Source organism: Danio rerio, chromosome 19 (genome assembly GCF_052040795.2).
Source record: "Danio rerio strain M-AB ecotype USA chromosome 19, GRCz13ab, whole genome shotgun sequence".
NCBI lineage: Eukaryota > Metazoa > Chordata > Actinopteri > Cypriniformes > Danionidae > Danio > Danio rerio.
In genome coordinates, this window is record NC_141039.2 from 25192899 (window position 1) to 25210905 (window position 18007).

The window sequence follows — 18007 nt, forward strand, 5'->3', positions numbered from 1 at the left end:
GCCCCGAGGCCAGCTGTGGGCCAGTGCATCCGTGCCAAGAGAGCCCTCGGTCAGGGAAAAAAACAACTGACAATGAGCGTTCTCGGGGGAAACAAACAGATCGATCTGGGCCTCCCCGAATCGCGCCCATATCAGCTGAACAAACTCGGAGTGGAGTCGCCGTTCTCCAGGGCGTAACTGCTGTCGTGAGAGCGCATCGGCTGCACGATTGAGCGTGCCTGGAACGTGAAAGGCGCGCAGCGATTTCAGCTGCGGGTGACTCCAGAGGAGCAGACGGCGGGCGAGCTGAGACATGCGGCGAGAGCGCATACCCCCCATGCGGTTGATATATGCCGCCGCCGCCGTACTGTCCGTCCTGACCAGCACGTGTTGCGCTCCAGCACCGGTAAAAAGCGGTGGAGAGTGAGGAACACTGCCAACAGCTCTAGGCGATTGATATGCCAATGCAACTGGGCACCCTTCCACAGGCCCGCTGCTGCATGCTCGCGACTCACGGCCCCCCAACCCGTGTTGGAAGCATCCCGTTGAAACAACAACATGGCTGGACGCCTGTCCTAGAGGCACACCGGCCTGTAGGAACGAGGGGTCGTTCCAAGGGCTATAGGCGCGGCGACACAGCGCAGTAACAGAGACCCGGTGTGTGCCAGCGTGCCATACGCGTTTTGGGACCCGATCGTGAAGCCAGTGCTGAAGTGGTCTCATATGGAGCAATCCGAGCGGCGTGACAGCGGCTGCGGATGCCATATGCCCCAGGAGCCTCTGAAAGAACTTTAGTGGGACCACTAGTTTGCTGTCGAGCTCTCTCAGACAGTTCAGCAACAAGCGAGCGCGTTCCTCGGAGAGGTGCGCTACCATGGTGATCAAGTCCAGCTCTATCCCGAGAAAAGAGATCCTCTGCACGGGGGCGAGTTTGCTCTTTTCTCGGTTGACCTGAAGCCCCAGTAGGCGGAGATGCCGAAGCACCTTGTCCCTGTGAATAATCAATTGCTCCCGTGAGTGGGCTAAAATCAGCCAGTCGTCGAGATAATTGAGTATGTGGATGCCCGCGAGCCGAAGGGGCGCTAAGGCACCCTCCGCGAGTTTGGTGAAGACCTGTGGAGACAGAGAGAGCCCGAAGGGGAGGACCTGGTACTGCCACGCTCGACCCTCGAACGCAAACCGCAGAAATTGGCGGTGGCGTGGAAGAATGGGGACATGGAAATACGCGTCCTTCAGGTCTATGGCTGCAAACCAATCCCGAGGACGAACGCATTGGAGAATGCGCCTCTGCATGAGCATTCTGAACGGCAGCTTGTGCAGACAGCGGTTCAAAACGCGCAGATCTAGAATTGGTCGTGACCCACCGCTCTTTTTGGGTACGATGAAGTAATAATAATAATAATAATTCATTTTATTTGTAAATGGCGCCTTTCTAGACACCCAAGGTCGCCTTACAATAAGCATCAGCAGACATGCTAAACAAATTAAACATTACTAAAAACAATCATTGACCAATCAAGTTAAAACGCAATAGCGAATATAAAAGAACATAATAAAAACATGATAAAAAAATTGTTAAGTAAAAGCCTGATAAAAAGATGGGTCTTTAGACGTGATTTAACATTGTGAAGACTATCACTGCTCCTAAGATCTACTGGAAGTGAGTTCCATAGCCTAGGAGCCATAGAGCTAAAAGATCTGTCTCCCATTGTGCTCAATCGAGTGCGAGGTGGTGCCAGTGTGAAGTTGTTGGCTGATCTAAGGGTACGAGAAGGGGTGTAGATATGGAGAAGTTCAGTGAGATATTGAGGAGCGAGATTGTGAAGTGCCTTCAAAGTTAGAAGTAATATTTTAAAATCAATTCAACACTTTACTGGAAGCCAATGAAGCTGATAGAGGGGTGGTATGACATGCTCGTGAGATGGGGTCCTAGAGATGACACGAGCTGCATGGTTCTGAACCAGTTGGAGTTTATGGAGAAGTTTTAAAAGGAAGTCCAGAAAGAAGTGCATTGCAGTAGTCAAGACGTGAAGTAACTAATGCGTGGATAAGAATGGCTGTGTTATTAGTTGTGAGAGAAGGGCGGAGACGAGTGATATTATGCAGGTGGAAATATGCTGTACGTGTAATATTATTAATGTGAACTTCAAATTAGAGTGTGCTATCCAAGATGACACCCAAACGCTTTACCTGCATGGAGGGAAAAATTGTACTGTTGTCAATGTCTATAGTGAAATTATCAGCTTTATCCAAAACACTTTTAGTGCCGATGAGAAGGGCTTCTGTTTTGTTGCTGTTTAATTTTAAAAAGTTAGCTGAAAGCCAGATTTTTTTTTCAGCTAAACATCTGCTCAAAGCAGGAGGAGGAAAAGAACAGGAGGGCTTGGTGGACAGGTAAAGTTGAGTGTCGTCTGCATAACAGTGAAATTGTATGTTGTATTTTCTGAAAATGTGACCAAGAGGCAGTAGATATATGATAAACAGGAGTGGACCCAGTACAGAACCCTGTGGAACACCAGTAGTGACAATCTGCGATCTTGACTTAAAATCTTTAATTTGAACAAACTTAGTACGATCTGCAAGATATGACTTCAGCCATAAAAGAGGGGTGCCAGAGATCCCTAGTGAGTCAAGCCTATTCAAAAGAACCTCGTGCAAAACCGTGTCAAAGGCTGCACTCAAGTCCAGGAGAATAAGAATTGACAGTAAACCAGAGTAGGGGCCACCGATAGTAGGTCGAGCCCCCTGAATGGACTCTCTCCAGAACTCCCAGGAGCAAAGTGATCAGGGGGAAATAATACAGACAAAGCCTCAGCAATGTCTGCACCATGACATCCAGTCCAAATGGTGCTGGGTGTGTCAGTAAAAAACCACTATGGGTATTGTGTGTTTTGACAGGTGCATATATCCACGTCGACTCTGCCGAATCTCTTTCAAATGGTCACTACCACTTCTGGGTGCAGTCGCCATCCCCCAGGCGCCAACCCCTGTCTCAACAGGGGGTCTGCTCCTACATTCCTGGGCCTGAGATGTTAGCTGACTTCAGTGAGTGCAGCTTCACCTGAGCGCACAGAAGGATCTGCTCCGCCAACCTGCACAGAGGGTGCGGATTCAGACCCCCTAATGGCTGACAAAAGACCACCGATGTGTTGTCGGTTTTCACTAACACATGGTGACCTCTTATTGGAGGGAAACAAGTGTTTCAGAGCATTAAACACTGATAACATCTCCCAGCAATCGATATGCATGTGGAGAAGATGGTCCCTCCTTTGCCCTCGCAAGCGGCTTCTGAAGTCAGTGCCATGCGCTGAGAGATTACTCCCAATGTAGGGCTTTGGGACAGAAACCAGGGCTGTCACTATATCGATAAAGCTTGTAGATAATGTCACAAGGCTTTGATTATGCGAAATCCCTGGATTTGAGCCATTGCTGTAACAATGTCATGTTAGCAGACTCAACCATGTTGATGGCTGCTGCTAACCAGCCTCTTAACAGTTTGACAGTGATGGCTAGGCCCAGCCTGACACTCTTTACGGCGATCTGGATTAACTCTATTTGAGTAGGGGAACAGACACACGAACATCGTTGTGGAGTTCCATAATACACCTAAAAAGTATTTACCAACTTCTGTCTCAACATAAACTGGCACAATAATACTGTTGTAAAAAAATAAATGAATGAGTGAAAAAGAAGAGAGAGAACCCAGTCCAGGAGACTCGGAACAAGCAGAATTCCTTTATTGAGACGTGTTGGTTAATCTGCAGTCATACAGCGTCTTCAAGGTGTCCAATGTGTCTGCAAGAGACTACTAGAGGTCCGCAGTCTGCAAGTTCTTTCACAAGTCTCTCACAAGTCTGAATTAGTCTGAATTAAGACAAAGATTTCATGTCTATATTGTGTTCTTAGGAGGAGGGGATATGGCTAAACAGAGCATGCAAATTAAGAGTTGGAGTCAGCATGGCATAGGTGTTAAAAAACGGCCCAGCTACTGACCACACAAGTTAATCAACATAGGGTTTCTGTAGCATAAAAGCAACACCCGAAGACAAAGACAGAGTCGTTTAAAGCATTTGCATCACTGGCTTAGCCTGTAGTCAGAGAGATAAAGGTTAAATGTCCCTCCTAGCTGGGATGTTAATGAAATTATATAATTAAAAACCAAAGAATATAACTTTTCAGTTATACATAGATTATTGTTCATTTGGAATTAGTTGATAGAAATTTATATTTCCACAATACTTTACTGTAGGATTCGCCGCAACCTTAACTTCTCTATGTACGCAAGAACAACATCTCTATGTGGAATTGATAACTCCCTAAACTGGAATTAAATTAGCCAGCCATCGAGAAAATAGAGAATACAAGTCCTTTGTAGCCAAAGTGAAACCAATGGTACGTTAACTACTTTGGTGAACGTGTGGGGTGAGAATGCCAGACCAAATGAAAGAAACCTGTACGCCTTGCCCCTGAAGGCGAAATTCAGGAAGTTTCTGTGACTAAAGGATGGATATGTGACAAACCAGCCCTCAGACTGTATTTGTGACACTATGGTGCTGATAGTCATTGCTTTGAACTTCAGCGTTTGATCAGAGTGATTTAGTCATCTTTATACATATATATATATATATATATATATATATACATATATATATATATATATATATATATATATATATATATATATATATATATATATATATATATATATATATATATATATAGGATATAACGTCCATCCTTCTTTGGAACAATGAATTAATACTATAAAAACCCCGACTCCATGTCTGTTTTATGACTTCCTTCCTCAGAAGGGAGTCTACTTCATTTCCATTTCTAGAGCCTGCTTTAACTTTACTAAAATTGTAAAGCAAATTATTACAGCAAGAGGGGTGTGAACCAAACTGCATTATATAGCTCCTCTTTAAGGTTAGCAGAACCCAACTGCGAAACGTTTGGCAGCCGCTCCCATTCTGCCAGAAAATACAGCAGCGGTACCAGTCCCTCAAGACTGGCCTCTATGCTCCCCTAAGTGGCTAACTCAGAGCACTGAAGTGAACTCACGATAGGAGGCCACTAAGTTAACTTCTTTCAGACCCTCCGTAGAGGGAGTGAGTCCACTAGCACCGCCACTTTTGGGAAAAAACGCTGGTGGACAACACTGGGGGTCTCCGCGCCCTGAGGCACCAACGTTGGGAGGGTTGGCGGATGGACCCCCTGTGGGGCACGAGGAGGAGGCTTTTGCTCCTCGCAGGGGCTGCCTGAAGAATTTCCTAATACTAGAACTTCTTCGGAGATTATAGTCGTTTCACGACAATGGTTCTTGGCCACAGTACATGACGAACTTTTCTCCTGAGGGCACTGCCTCACTAGCATCACCACTTTTAGGATAAAACACTGGTGGACAACACCAGGGGTCTTCGCACCCTGAGGCACCAGCGGTGAGAGGGTTGGCGGATGGACCCCCTGTGGGGCATGGAAAGGTAGCCCTTGCTCCTCGCAGGGGCTGCCCGAAGAATTTCCTAATACTAGAACTTCTGAAACGATGCCCGTTTCACGACAATGGTTCTTGGCCATAGTACAAGATGGACTTTGTCTCCTGAGAGCGCTGCTTCCCACCCCAACTGTTTTTGGGGGCTGAATGGATGCAACGCACTCTCTTGCCCCACACAATGCTGAGCGGATAAACTGGCTTGCGGCTGGGGCTAGTCTCGCCTAGCCGCCCCAGAAGAACGGTTTCTTAGGGAAGGAAGCTCCCGTAGGAGCCCCACCCCCCTCTGCCTGCTCAACAGATTCTCTAATAAACCAGCGGGCAAAATGGGGGCGTCAAGGAAGAGACATTTGTCCTCCTTCTTGATATCGGATGGATTTGGCCACAAATGTCCCTGTGAACATCCATTTTTATGGCACAGAGAGACAGGTCTAAAGCCTGAAGCAGTTCCTCTTGAACGATAACAGGCCTCACCCTTCCCATAGACGTCCTTCAGACGGTCTATTTGGTATGATTGTATAATTACATAGTATGTCAACAACTGGCCAGTTGACCTTTTGCCACATACACTTTACCAATCAGAGCCGATGTTATTATTTTTACAGGCTTTGATGGCAAAGCAGAGTTTTTGCAGATGATAACTTCTTTGATATGAAACCTCACTCTGCAACAGAGTAATCTAAGCAAGCCATAGCTGAATAAATGGCTAATCATACAAGCAATGTGAGACCTGCTTCAGGTCAATACTTCCCTGTGCAGGTACTCATTAAAATTAGACCCCTTATATTTATAATAATAATAATAATTATTATCATTATTATGTTCTATATTATAATGTATGTTATATAATAATACTTTTTATAGGGGATTAATTCAAGCAACATTAATTTTATAGGGGATTAATTTTATAGGGGATTTAATCTCAGCCAGTTCATCATATTCGGGGCATAATGGGGAAACAACTATTTTGGCCTTCCATACTCTCAACTCCCTCGGAAGCAGAGTCGGAGCCACAATCCCACAGTGCGAGAGGAAAGGCAGCCGTAGCAGGCGTCCGGCTCGCGCTGAAAGGATGCCGATCTGGAGGATAAAGAGGAGAAGAAAAACCTCGAGTTTTGTCTCCTTCTCAAGCTGATTCCCCGCGGGGTGGGAAGCAGCGCTGTCAGGAGACAAAGTCCGTCTTGTACTATGGCCAAGAACCATTGTTGTGAAACAGGCATCGTTTCAGAAGTTCTAATATTAGGAAATTCTTCGGGCAGCCCCTGCGAGGAGCAAGGGCTACCTTTCCATGCCCCACAGGGGGTCCATCCGCCAACCCTCCCACCGCTGGTGCCTCAGGGTGCGAAGACCCCTGGTGTTGTCCACCAGTGTTTTATCCCAAAAGTGGTGATGCTAGTGAGGCAGTGCCCTCAGGAGAAAAGTCCGTCATGTACTGTGGCCAAGAACCATTGTCGTGAAACGACTATAGTCTCCAAAGAAGTTCTAGTATTAGGAAATTCTTCAGGCAGCCCCTGCGAGGAGCAAAAGCCTCCTCCTCGTGCCCCTCTCGTGGACTGATTGTACTTGCTTCTGGTCAAAGGCACTGCGCACACACATAAATCATGCGTGTCCTTATCTATGATTACACAAGGACACCGCAGGATTTAAATTTTTTTTTTCTAATAGCCTATTATTTTTAATAGTGATGCAAATAGAGAGCGTGTGTGTGCGAGTCAGTCATTGTTTCAATGTAGTGCGTTTTCAGTGCTTGTAAGTAGGAGGAAAAAGACTCATACGTCTGAGTTAAGAGAGAAAAAGCTGAAGTTGTATGCTTTTGTTTCAGATTTAAGATTAAGATTGTTTCAGAAAACAATCTTAATGCACTCTGTCTTACTGAAACCTGGCTGAAACAAAATGACTATATTAGCTTAAATGAAGCAACTCCTCCAGGATTCTTATATAAACATGAGGCTCGTCAAACTGGTCGTGGTGGTGGAGTTGCATCAATCTTTAGTGATTTCCTTAATGTTAATCAGAGAAACGGTCTTATGTTTAGCTCCTTTGAAGTATTAGCGCTTAATGTTCAGCTTCCAGATACTATGCAAAAACCTATGTTATCTCTCGCTTTAATCACCATATATAGACCCCCAGGACCCTATGTCAATTTTCTAAAAGAATTTTCTGATTTTATTTCTGACTTACTAGTCAAAACTGTTAAAATGCTAATTGTAGGTGACTTTAACATCCACATAGATGACGCTAACGATACATTAGGGCTCGCGTTTATGGATTTAATACACTCACTTGGGATAAAGCAAAACGTTGTGGGTCCAAACCACCGCTTAAATCATACATTAGATCTAATTCTGTCTTATGGAATCGAGGTTATTGACGTAGACATTATACCACAAAGTGATGATATTACAGATCACTACCTCTTACTATATAAGCTGTGTTTACCTGAAATCAGCAAACCCCCTCCAATACTCCGCCCTAGTAGAACTATTGTTCCGTCAACCAAAGATGAATTTATAAATAACTTACCTGATCTTTCTCTATTTCGTAATGCACACGCAAACTCAAATGATCTTGATGTAGTAACCAGCAGTATGGATGCCATCTTTACTAGCACACTAAATACTGTGGCACTCTAGCCTTTAAAAAAAGGCTAGAGAGATTAAAGCTATACCATGGTATAATAGTCACACTTGTGCGCTCAAAACAGCAACCCGCGCCCTGAAACGTAAATGGAAAAAAACTAATTTAGAGGTCTTTAGAATTGCGTACAAAGACAGTATGTCCAGCTATAGGAGGGCTCTAAAATCTGCCAGAACCGAGCACCTGCGCAAACTGATAGAAAATAATCATAACAATCCTAGATTTTTATTTAACACCATCTCTAAATTAGCAAATAATCGGTCATCCTTGGAACAAACTGTTCCACCGCAAATTAGTAGTGATGACTTCATGAATTTTTTCAGTGATAAAATAGAAGGCTTTAGACAGAAAATAGGAGATGCCAAACTTTCTGCACCGGCTTATACTCCAAATCCATGTTCCAAACTCTTACAAGCTAGCTGTTATTAGGCCTATTATTAAGAAACCGCAACTAGACCCCAACAACTGAGCTAACTATAGGCCTATTTCAAATCTTCCATTTATGTCTAAAATACTAGAAAAAATTGTGTCTACTCAATTATGCTCTTTTCTGCGGACGAACAATATTTTTGAAGTGTTTCAGTCAGGTTTCAGGGCTCATCACAGTACAGAAACCACCTTAGGGAAAATAACCAATGATTTACTCTTAGCTGCTGACCGAGGGTGCGTCTCGCTATTAGTTTTACTCGATCTTAGTGCGGCATTTGACACCATTGACCACAATATCCTCATAAATCGCTTAAAGTCTACAGGTGTCCAGGGACAGGCTCTACAATGGTTTAAGTCATACTTAACTGACCGTTACCAGTTTGTGAATATTAATGGACAGCCTTCACAAGTCAGCCCAGTAAAGTATGGGGTGCCTCAAGGATCAGTTTTAGGCCCTTTACTGTTTACAATTTACATGCTACCTCTGGGAGACATTATTAGAAGACATGGGATCAGCTTTCACTGCTATGCAGATGATACTCAATTATATATTTCAACTAAACCTGACGAGACGTCTCAACTGTCTAAACTAACTTAGTGTATCAAAGACATTAAAGACTGGATGACCAACAATTTTCTTCTCTTAACCTCCGACAAAACAGAATTATTACTTATTGGGCCTAAATCTTGTACACAGCAGATCTCGCAACTCAATCTACAATTAGAGGGATACAAAGTTAGCTTTAGCTCTACTATAAAAGATCTGGGTGTCATATTAGACAGCAATCTAACTTTTGAAAATCATATATCCCATGTCACAAAAACTGCCTTCTTTCATCTGAGAAATATCGCTAAATTACGAAATATGCTATCCATCTCAGATGCAGAAAAGCTAGTCCATGCTTTTATGACTTCGAGGCTGAATTTCTGCAATGCTCTATTTGCTGGCTGCCCAGCATCCTCTATTAACAAACTTCAGTTAGTACAAAATGCAGCAGCCAGAGTTCTGACCAGGTCTAGAAAATATGATCAAATCACCCAAATTTTATCCTCCTTCCACTGGCTGCCTGTTAAGTTTCGTATTGAATTTAAAATATTACTTCTCACCTATAAAGCTCTAAATAATCTAGCTCCTGTTTATCTAACCAACCTTCTGTCTCGCTACAATCCAACTCGCTCTTTAAGATCTCAAAACTCAGGGCTTCTGGTAGTACCTAGAATAGCAAAATCGAGTAAAGGAGGTCGAGCCTTCTCTTTCATGGCTCCTACACTCTGGAATAGCCTTCCTGATAACGTCCGAGGCTCAGACACACTCTCCCAGTTCAAAACTAGATTAAAGACCTATCTGTTTAGTAAAGCATACACTCAATGCATCACCTAGCGGGTTCCACACAGGCTTCTGCATCTTGCTTATATACACTATGAACAGCAGCTACGCTAATTATTCTCTTTATTCTCTATTTTCACCTGGGGATACTCATCCCGAGGTCCTTAGATTATGCGGAGTCACTGATTGGATCCAAGACCAGCGACGAGATGATCCCAAGGTTTCCATATCCGGGACCAGGCCATATCCTGAGCTGCTGCTGCGCTGATGGTCATGGGAAGTGGAGAATATGAGACTGATTCCAGCGACGCTCCAGGGACAGACGAGTCTTCGCTGAGGCCATCTTCCAGCCCACCGCGGTGACTGAAGCTCTGCACAAGACTTTTGGCCAGCGGAGAAATTAAAATGGTCATGCCGAACTGAGTCTGGTTCTCACAAGGTTTTTTTTCTTCACTCCCATCAGGTGAAGTTTTTTTCCCTCTCCGCAGTCGCCACTGGCTCGCATGGTTGAGGATTGGTAGAGCTACGCATCGATGAATTTGCTCTTCAGTGTTTGAACTCTCAGTAATGATTAAATCACACTGAACTGAGCTAAAGTGAACAGAACTTAAACACTAAAAACTGAACTACACTGTTCCAGTTACTATGACCATTTATGTGAAGCTGCTTTGACACAATCTATTTTGTAAAAACGCTATACAAATAAAGCTGAATTGAATTGAATTGAATTTTGTGGTGCTTTTATTCCTCCCTGTCTGACGTCACACACGGTCCCGCCAATTAAATTGGATTGATTTCACCTGTGCTTCAGGAGGTTATAAGAGAGGGATTGTATCCCATTGTGTCTCCTAAAGTAACGTGTCATTTGTTTGTTTTGGTAGTCCTAATTTTAATAGTTTCGTGATGATGTGATGGTGTGCTTTATCTGCCTGATTCCCGCTGAAGTGGGCGGGTTGTGTGACGTTCGATTCGGGGGATGTTCTGGGGCCTGGGTTTGCGTGACGCGCTGCGAGCTACTAGCCCGACAGTGGAAACGCGACATGATTTCGGCCTCACTGCTCAACCACTCGGTTGGTTGGCACGGCCTGGCCCGATAAAAGCCCTGGCTCGTACTGGCCTGATAGTGGAAATGCGGCTAATGATTAACTTTCTTTTGTGGGATACTGAAATTAGAAATGATGGTTAAATAATGCATCATAAATAAAACTGTTTGCTGAAATGAAGTTCTGTTTTTATGTTTTAGGTGATCTCTGTGTGCTTTGATGGATTGCTTTCTACATAAGTTCAATGAATGGCAGCTTCCAGAACGTATAGTTTTGAAGGTAAGTTTTCCTGTTATGTCCTATTTGTCTTGTGCTTTTGTGCAAATTGATCATCACAAATCTGACATGTATAACCTATAAATTAATAGTATTTAATGTATAGTCTTCAGCATAAAACTTTACAAAACTAGTTTGTTGTGCAAGTAATTTAGTTTACTACCATTTGTTATTCTTCTAGTCTTTTACCCATAACAGCTCATGAATGTGTAAGTCTAACACATTCACAGAAACAAGCATACTTTCTTGTTGCAAAAAAAGGTGGATAATTGACAATGTGTAGATGAAGATCAATGTGTAGAATGTTTTACAATACTCATAGTCTAATTCAGGTCTAATTCATGTGTATTGTGTGTTCATACTTTTTTTTTTAAATGTATTTGCAGGAAACATGGTATGCGCAAAGTTGAAATAACAGACCAGTCCTGGGTACTTTGAAGAGAGGCTGAGGAACATACGAAAGCATTTGAGGCACTTGAGAATGCCACAAGGAGAGAAAAAAGATGCACCAAGCAGGACAGTCATGCCAGGTAATGGGTAGACCTAATTTTTTAAAACAGTAGTTTAAAAAAAAAAAAATGTAATCTTTATACCCCATAACTTTAGGATGTCAAGGGAAAATACTATTTTGTTTAGCTTACATTTATTATATTAAGTAGCCAGCGCCCTTAAATAATACTCATATAAAAAAAAACAATCAGTACAATGTACTTTTTGTGTTCATATTTTTTTATTCTTTTGTCGATATTGAGGGGAGATATGTGTAAAGTTTGGGACAGGTTTGGTGACTTGGGTAGATGCAATAGTGGGTTAAGATATAAGTGATAGGTTAACAGTGTAATTTTAAATATTGCTGAGATTCATTACAATCAATTTGGATGAATATGTCTGTTAAATGTAAATATAATGTAAGATCATGTAACAAGAAATCTGGTAACATTTTACAATATTTTGTATTTGTTAATATTATTATTAACATCTGTTAATACTATTCCTTCAACCAACATAAAGTAACAATGAGCAACAAATTTGTTACAGCTTTTATTAATTTTTGTTAATGTTAAAGTTAATGTCATTCATTGGTTTATGTTGTTTCACAATGCATTAACAACGTTTGCCATGCTTCGTAGGCCAATCAAGTGGTCCGTGCATCTTTTCATTTGCATTATCTGTCCTTTAGGTTGGAACAAATATAGTGGAGTATCTCCAGCAGACTGGAGCATCAAGACCTTTTACTTTTGTCACTTCAAAATGGACACTCTGACCCCCAGGCATTTGTCATCCTGCCAGGAAAAGCTTCGGAGCTATAGACGCTCACAGACAATTTAGCTTATTTAATTCGCCTATAGCTCATGTCTTTGGACTTATGGGGGAAACCGGAGCACCCGGAGGAAACCCACGCCAACACAGGGAGAACATGCAAACTCCACACAGAAATGCCAACTGATCCAGCCGGGACTCGAACCAGCAACCTTTTTGCTGTGACGCGACAGCGCTACCCACTGAACTACTACGCCGTCTTGAGGTAGCATTATAGTTTTAGTTTTATTTGTTTTCATTTTACAGTTTTTTTTTGTTTTTTTTTTGTATGTAAACAGCATATTGCTTGAGGAAGAGTACTACTTTATGTTCACACATATGTCCAGCACAAATTAATATATTATGAATATATGGTTCATAATATAGACTAAAAACACTGCTTTGTAACAAACAACTGTTGAGGTATTTTGGTGTGCATATGGATTTATGTGCAAACAGCTTTAGCAAACCTTGAGGTTTTTTGTAGTTAATGAATTTTGTTAAATGTTAAATGTTAAAACATTTGGGATTTTACATGCATGTGCATGTGAATTCATGTAATTTGTTTAAAGTGTTTTACCTTGAGGTAATTTGGAGAAATAACTTAAAACCTCAGGCAACCCATGTATATGAAACAAATAGTTTTGAGTGCAGTTTATAATTTGTATTTACTTTTGTATGATCTCTTGAATTTTTAGTTGATTTACTAAGTGTAATGTGCTGAACAATTTTAAAGGAACAAAAAATAAAGCTAATAAAATATTGACCTGATTGTTTTTATGTGGTTAATGATTTTAAAAGAAAAAAAAAATGCATTTAAATAACCTATTTATTAAATCAAATCAACCTATTATTTAAGTAAAAATAACCAATTATTGGGTAGAAAAAACAACCCAATTGTGGGGTTAAAAATAATAACCCAATTACTTGGGTTAATTTAACCCCTGATGTGTTCATTTACCCAGCAGTAGGGTTAAAAACAACCCAATTTGGGTAGTTTTTAACCCTGTGTTTTTTAGTGTGCTGGTAAAGAGACACGTTACCTTTCTGAAAAGATACATTTTAGAATCACACTGCAATGAAAACATACTTAAACTACTTTGATTTTGTCCATAACAGAGTTGACACAATTTGAGGTTTGTTGACTCTTTGTCTGCTTGTAGTTTATTTATAAAAAAGGCCTGAGCTCAAAAAACATTCATTTCTTACAGCCTAAAGTCTAATTATTGCAACAGCTGTGTGTTTAATTAAAAAAAAGCTTTTTTTTCTTTTTTCTTTTTTGTAATTCTGACGTCTCAAAGGCACTTTATAGTGATAATGACCCTTATGTTTGTGTGTGTGTGTGTGTGTGTGTGTGTGTGTGTGTGTGTGTGTGTGTGTGTGTGTGTGTGTTCATTCAGTGCTCGCTGGATTTACACCACATGTGATCAAACACAAAATAAAAGAAGTATTTTTTTTGTTTACTGTTTTATAAACTAAAAACATGATAATTATTTTGGGTTTTGGGAAAAGAATCAGGCACACTTTTTTGGATCTGTCCTGTTTAGAAAGAGAAACTTGTGAAATAAATAAATAAATATAATTCAATTGAAATTCCTATAGTGGGGGACTTCTTTTTTTCAGTATTTCAATTATACACACAGCAAAAGTAATTTGTGTATGGTTTGCCTTTGGGGAAATTAGTATGTATAGAAATTATAAATATAGTTGAATAATTTATTATTGTTTTTATGTGTGTAATTATGCCAATTTATCTTACATAAATATGCATTTGTGGTGTAAGCAGTAAGCAAACTATTTATATATTATATTATATTATTTTACATTATATTACAATCAGAATTATTGACTTTTATTAACTTACATTACAGACATTAGAAAATTACTTTTTGTTAAAAACTTAATTTAAATATGAAAGGTAATGCTCAAGTAATTATGTGCAGAAGGATTTTAGGCCTGTGTTTACAGTTACCATGTTTTTATGTTAAAATCAGTTTTAAACAGTTGGTTGAGATGTACATGTGCGATACAGTGGATCTGAATACCATGAATACTAACATCTCCTTTTGTACAAGAAATAAATCTAGAAGAAGCTCACCATTTCTTTTAATAGTTTATGTTGAAATCCAAAATGGTCCAAAAAATCCAAAAAGTCATCAGACTGTTGAATAGTGTTATTGTTTCATGAATAAATTCTACATTACAGTTTTAACTTGCCAGAAGTGATTCATGTGTTCTCTGTAGTGTTTAACTAATTGAGGTTTTTGTATGATGTTGTTTCGCTGTGTGCGCCCGTAGCTGTAAGCCCCCATACAGTGATAAACTCCTGCATCTTCTGGCTGGACTGCACACATGTTCAGTGTAAAATGAAGTCTAGACTGACTTCCACTGAATCGATTAGAAACTCCAGATTGAAGTCGACTTGTCTTATATATCAGGAGTTTAGGAGCTTTTCAGGTTTCTGCAAATACCAGCTCATGTCATCAACTCCATTTGTCCCATTACAGCTGATAGAAGCAGAATCCCCTGCTTTTACAGACAGAGACTCAAGAGACTGAACCTCTTGATGAGACACTGATGAAGAGAATAAAAAATGAAAGTGTAAAGTTTAATTCTGCTATGACATTGTTAAAAACAATATAGAAATAAAGCTAAGAGCTCAACTTCAAAAAAATAAATTAAATGTATCTTCACAAATAGATTATTTTGAACCTTGAGCGAGAAAACAGAGTGTCTCCATGCAGCATTAGAATAAGAGAATACATTGTTTTAAATGTCTGTGTTTGTGTGTCGTGTCTGTGTGTGTGTGAATTTGTGAATGCAGTTTTAAGCACACTGTTCAGTTAATATGCAAAACACTCTTGAAATGCTTTCTGGAATTGACAAATAAAAATAATAACAATTATTATTATTATTATTTTAAAAAATTAAAAAATAAAACTTTTAGCACATCAATTAAATAAAATTTAGGTTAATAAAAAACCATTTTCTTAAGAAACATTCCCCCCATCTAAGAAGCTGAGACAGTTTTGGTAAGAGACGTGTTTTTGTTATTTTGTGTTAGTTTTGATGCTAAAATAACTGTCTCAGCATCAGTTCTAGTGCAGGAGGTTTCTGTACAGCTGATGATTGTGTTTGTGTTACAGTGGCGCACGTTCGGTGGAGGCACTTGACTCTCAATTGGAAGTAAGTTAATCTTTGTTCTGTTTAAATATAGAGAGTGAATAAAAACAATCATCCCGTGAAATTTTCAGTGACACTTTGAGCAGAATACTAATGTTGCAAATGTTTATATTATAAGATTTTATTCATTTAAATTATATACATGCAGTTGATGTCAAAATTATTAGCCCTCCTGTGTAATTTTATACTTTATAAAAAAAAATCAAATGATTTCACAGAGCAAGTGTCACAATAACCAGCGATCGTTCTCCATAGATCGCTGGTTCCCACACAATAACCATGGACTACACTTCCGCCTTTTCCTGGACTACATATTCAGACATGCACTTCGCCCAGAGACCCATGCTCACTCATCTAGACTGATTACACTTGCAACACGTGAGGACTATCAGAGACTGATTGCATTCACTACATAAGCCACACATTCACCCTCTCAGTTGGCCGAGTCTTGTTAATCTGTTGATAACACTACAACGTGGTTTCCCTGTCTTGTTTCCTGTGTTTCGACCCAGCCTTTTTTATCCTTGTTCTCAGGGGCGGACTGGCCATCTGGCAATTCTGGCAAATGCCAGAAGGGCTGAACCATTTTTTAAATGTGGGCCGGTCAGGTTTTTTTTTTTTTTTGTAAATATGTATTGTTTTTACATGCTTTTACAAGCTTTTATCTCTTACAAGATGTGATATTATGATGATGATGATGATAATAATAATAATAATAATAATAATAATAATAAATGTTGCGCATTTGGTCCAATCGGCGACGGCCGGCTGGTTTCGAGAGGGGCCGACCCAACCTGAGATTACGCAGACGTAATCAAAATCTAGCAAGAATGTAAAACAAACAATAAGTGCCACACAAGCTATTTGTCAGAGATGTACCGTAAAAATAAAAGGCGGTGCTGAAAAGCTCAGAGAAAGAGCGCAAAAGGGCTCTAAAATCAGACGCTGCCAAATGCATAAGGTTACTGAAATATTCTCGAACATTCGGATGCTGCGTCGGAGGACAGTAGCGCGGTAGAGGAGGTAAGAAAACAAAAAATGTACTTCTAAGTCATTATACTAAAACATACCAAGTAAATGTATCACCATTCACGCTACTTCTGACAGTTTGTGACAGTGCATTAAACAGTGACTACATTGTGTTTAACAGTTGTCAGCTTAGCCTAGAACTCCCGCACATTTTAATGTCATTGTCAGCAGATAACGTGATTTCTGGTATACAGACTGCTGTATGCTACTAGGAATATATTCTAACATGCAAAAGAACCTAAAGCTATAGCCACAGTACTGTATGCATTTGTTGTAAACTCTGAATACATAGCTAGTCTTTCAACTAATACATTAAATACATGCATAGGTTACAGTACATAATCATCTCATTGTCAGGGAAAATGAGATTCAATCTATCCAGAATTATTTTGACTCTTTATTCTTTCCACAAAGTTTCCAACAAGCACTGAGTATGCAAGTGCTAGCAATCACTTTGGGTATCCTTGTGGGTTGGTGTAGTCTACAACAAATTAAAATAAACAAATTAAGGAATCAGAAAAAAAATAAATAAAAATAAAGATACTAAAACACTTCCATGTACAATCAACAAGGTGTATGAGATCACTGATTGCCAGAAACACTTCAAAATAGAAGCTCATGGGAGCCTTTTTAACACTGTGGCTCTATTTAAAAATAAATTAACCCTTATGATAGGAGCCTGTGAATGTATATCACACACACAACCACACCTTTACACACAAATGGAGGTGCAGCACTAGCAACACTTCAGCATAATTTCACAAATAACTATATATCATGAAGGGTTAAAAATGAACAAATCTGCTAGTGCACACAAATATTGCTGCTTTTTTTAATTTTTGCTTTATATTCTATTGCTTGTGGTGCTACTGTTATTACTTAATTGTATTAATTTGTATACAGGGTTTCCGCAGGGTCTTAAAAAGTCTTAAATTTTGAAAAACAAAATATTAGGCCTTAAATAGTCTTAAGTTCACTGAAATATTGTGTTGTAGGTCTTAAATCATTTTAAACTGTTCTTAATTTCCCTCTATCCAAGTAAAGCTACCCAATCTGGCCAAATCAGTTATTTTATTGCAAAGAGATTCAGTTTAAAAAAGCTGTTACATTATTTTCAGCAAAATCTCCAAATTAAATTCCCTAATCATGGAAGAAAAAATAAAGCAACACATCCCTTTACATTATCTTCAATTAATACAAAATCTATTTACTAAAGTTACCAGACCATTAGAAAAAATCCTTTGTGTTTAGCCCTCTATAAGTCTACAATTTTATTTAAAATGGTCTTAAAAGGGTCTTGAAATGTTTTAAATTTGA

The 18007-nt window shown here is 39.9% G+C and overlaps 1 protein-coding gene across 1 annotated transcript in view; it reads left to right on the forward strand.

The window, feature by feature from the left end:
• Nucleotides 1-13274, forward strand: part of LOC141379156 (Ig kappa-b4 chain C region) — a 32379-nt gene extending 19105 nt beyond the window's left edge. Inside the window, exons 3-5 of the mRNA XM_087295798.1 lie at nucleotides 11104-11182; nucleotides 11566-11709; nucleotides 12360-13274. Coding sequence (XP_087151924.1) covers nucleotides 11104-11123 — 20 coding nt within the window. The 3' untranslated portion in view covers nucleotides 11124-11182; nucleotides 11566-11709; nucleotides 12360-13274. The remainder of the gene's footprint in view (nucleotides 1-11103; nucleotides 11183-11565; nucleotides 11710-12359) is intronic.
• Nucleotides 13275-18007: the final 4733 nt, after the last annotated feature.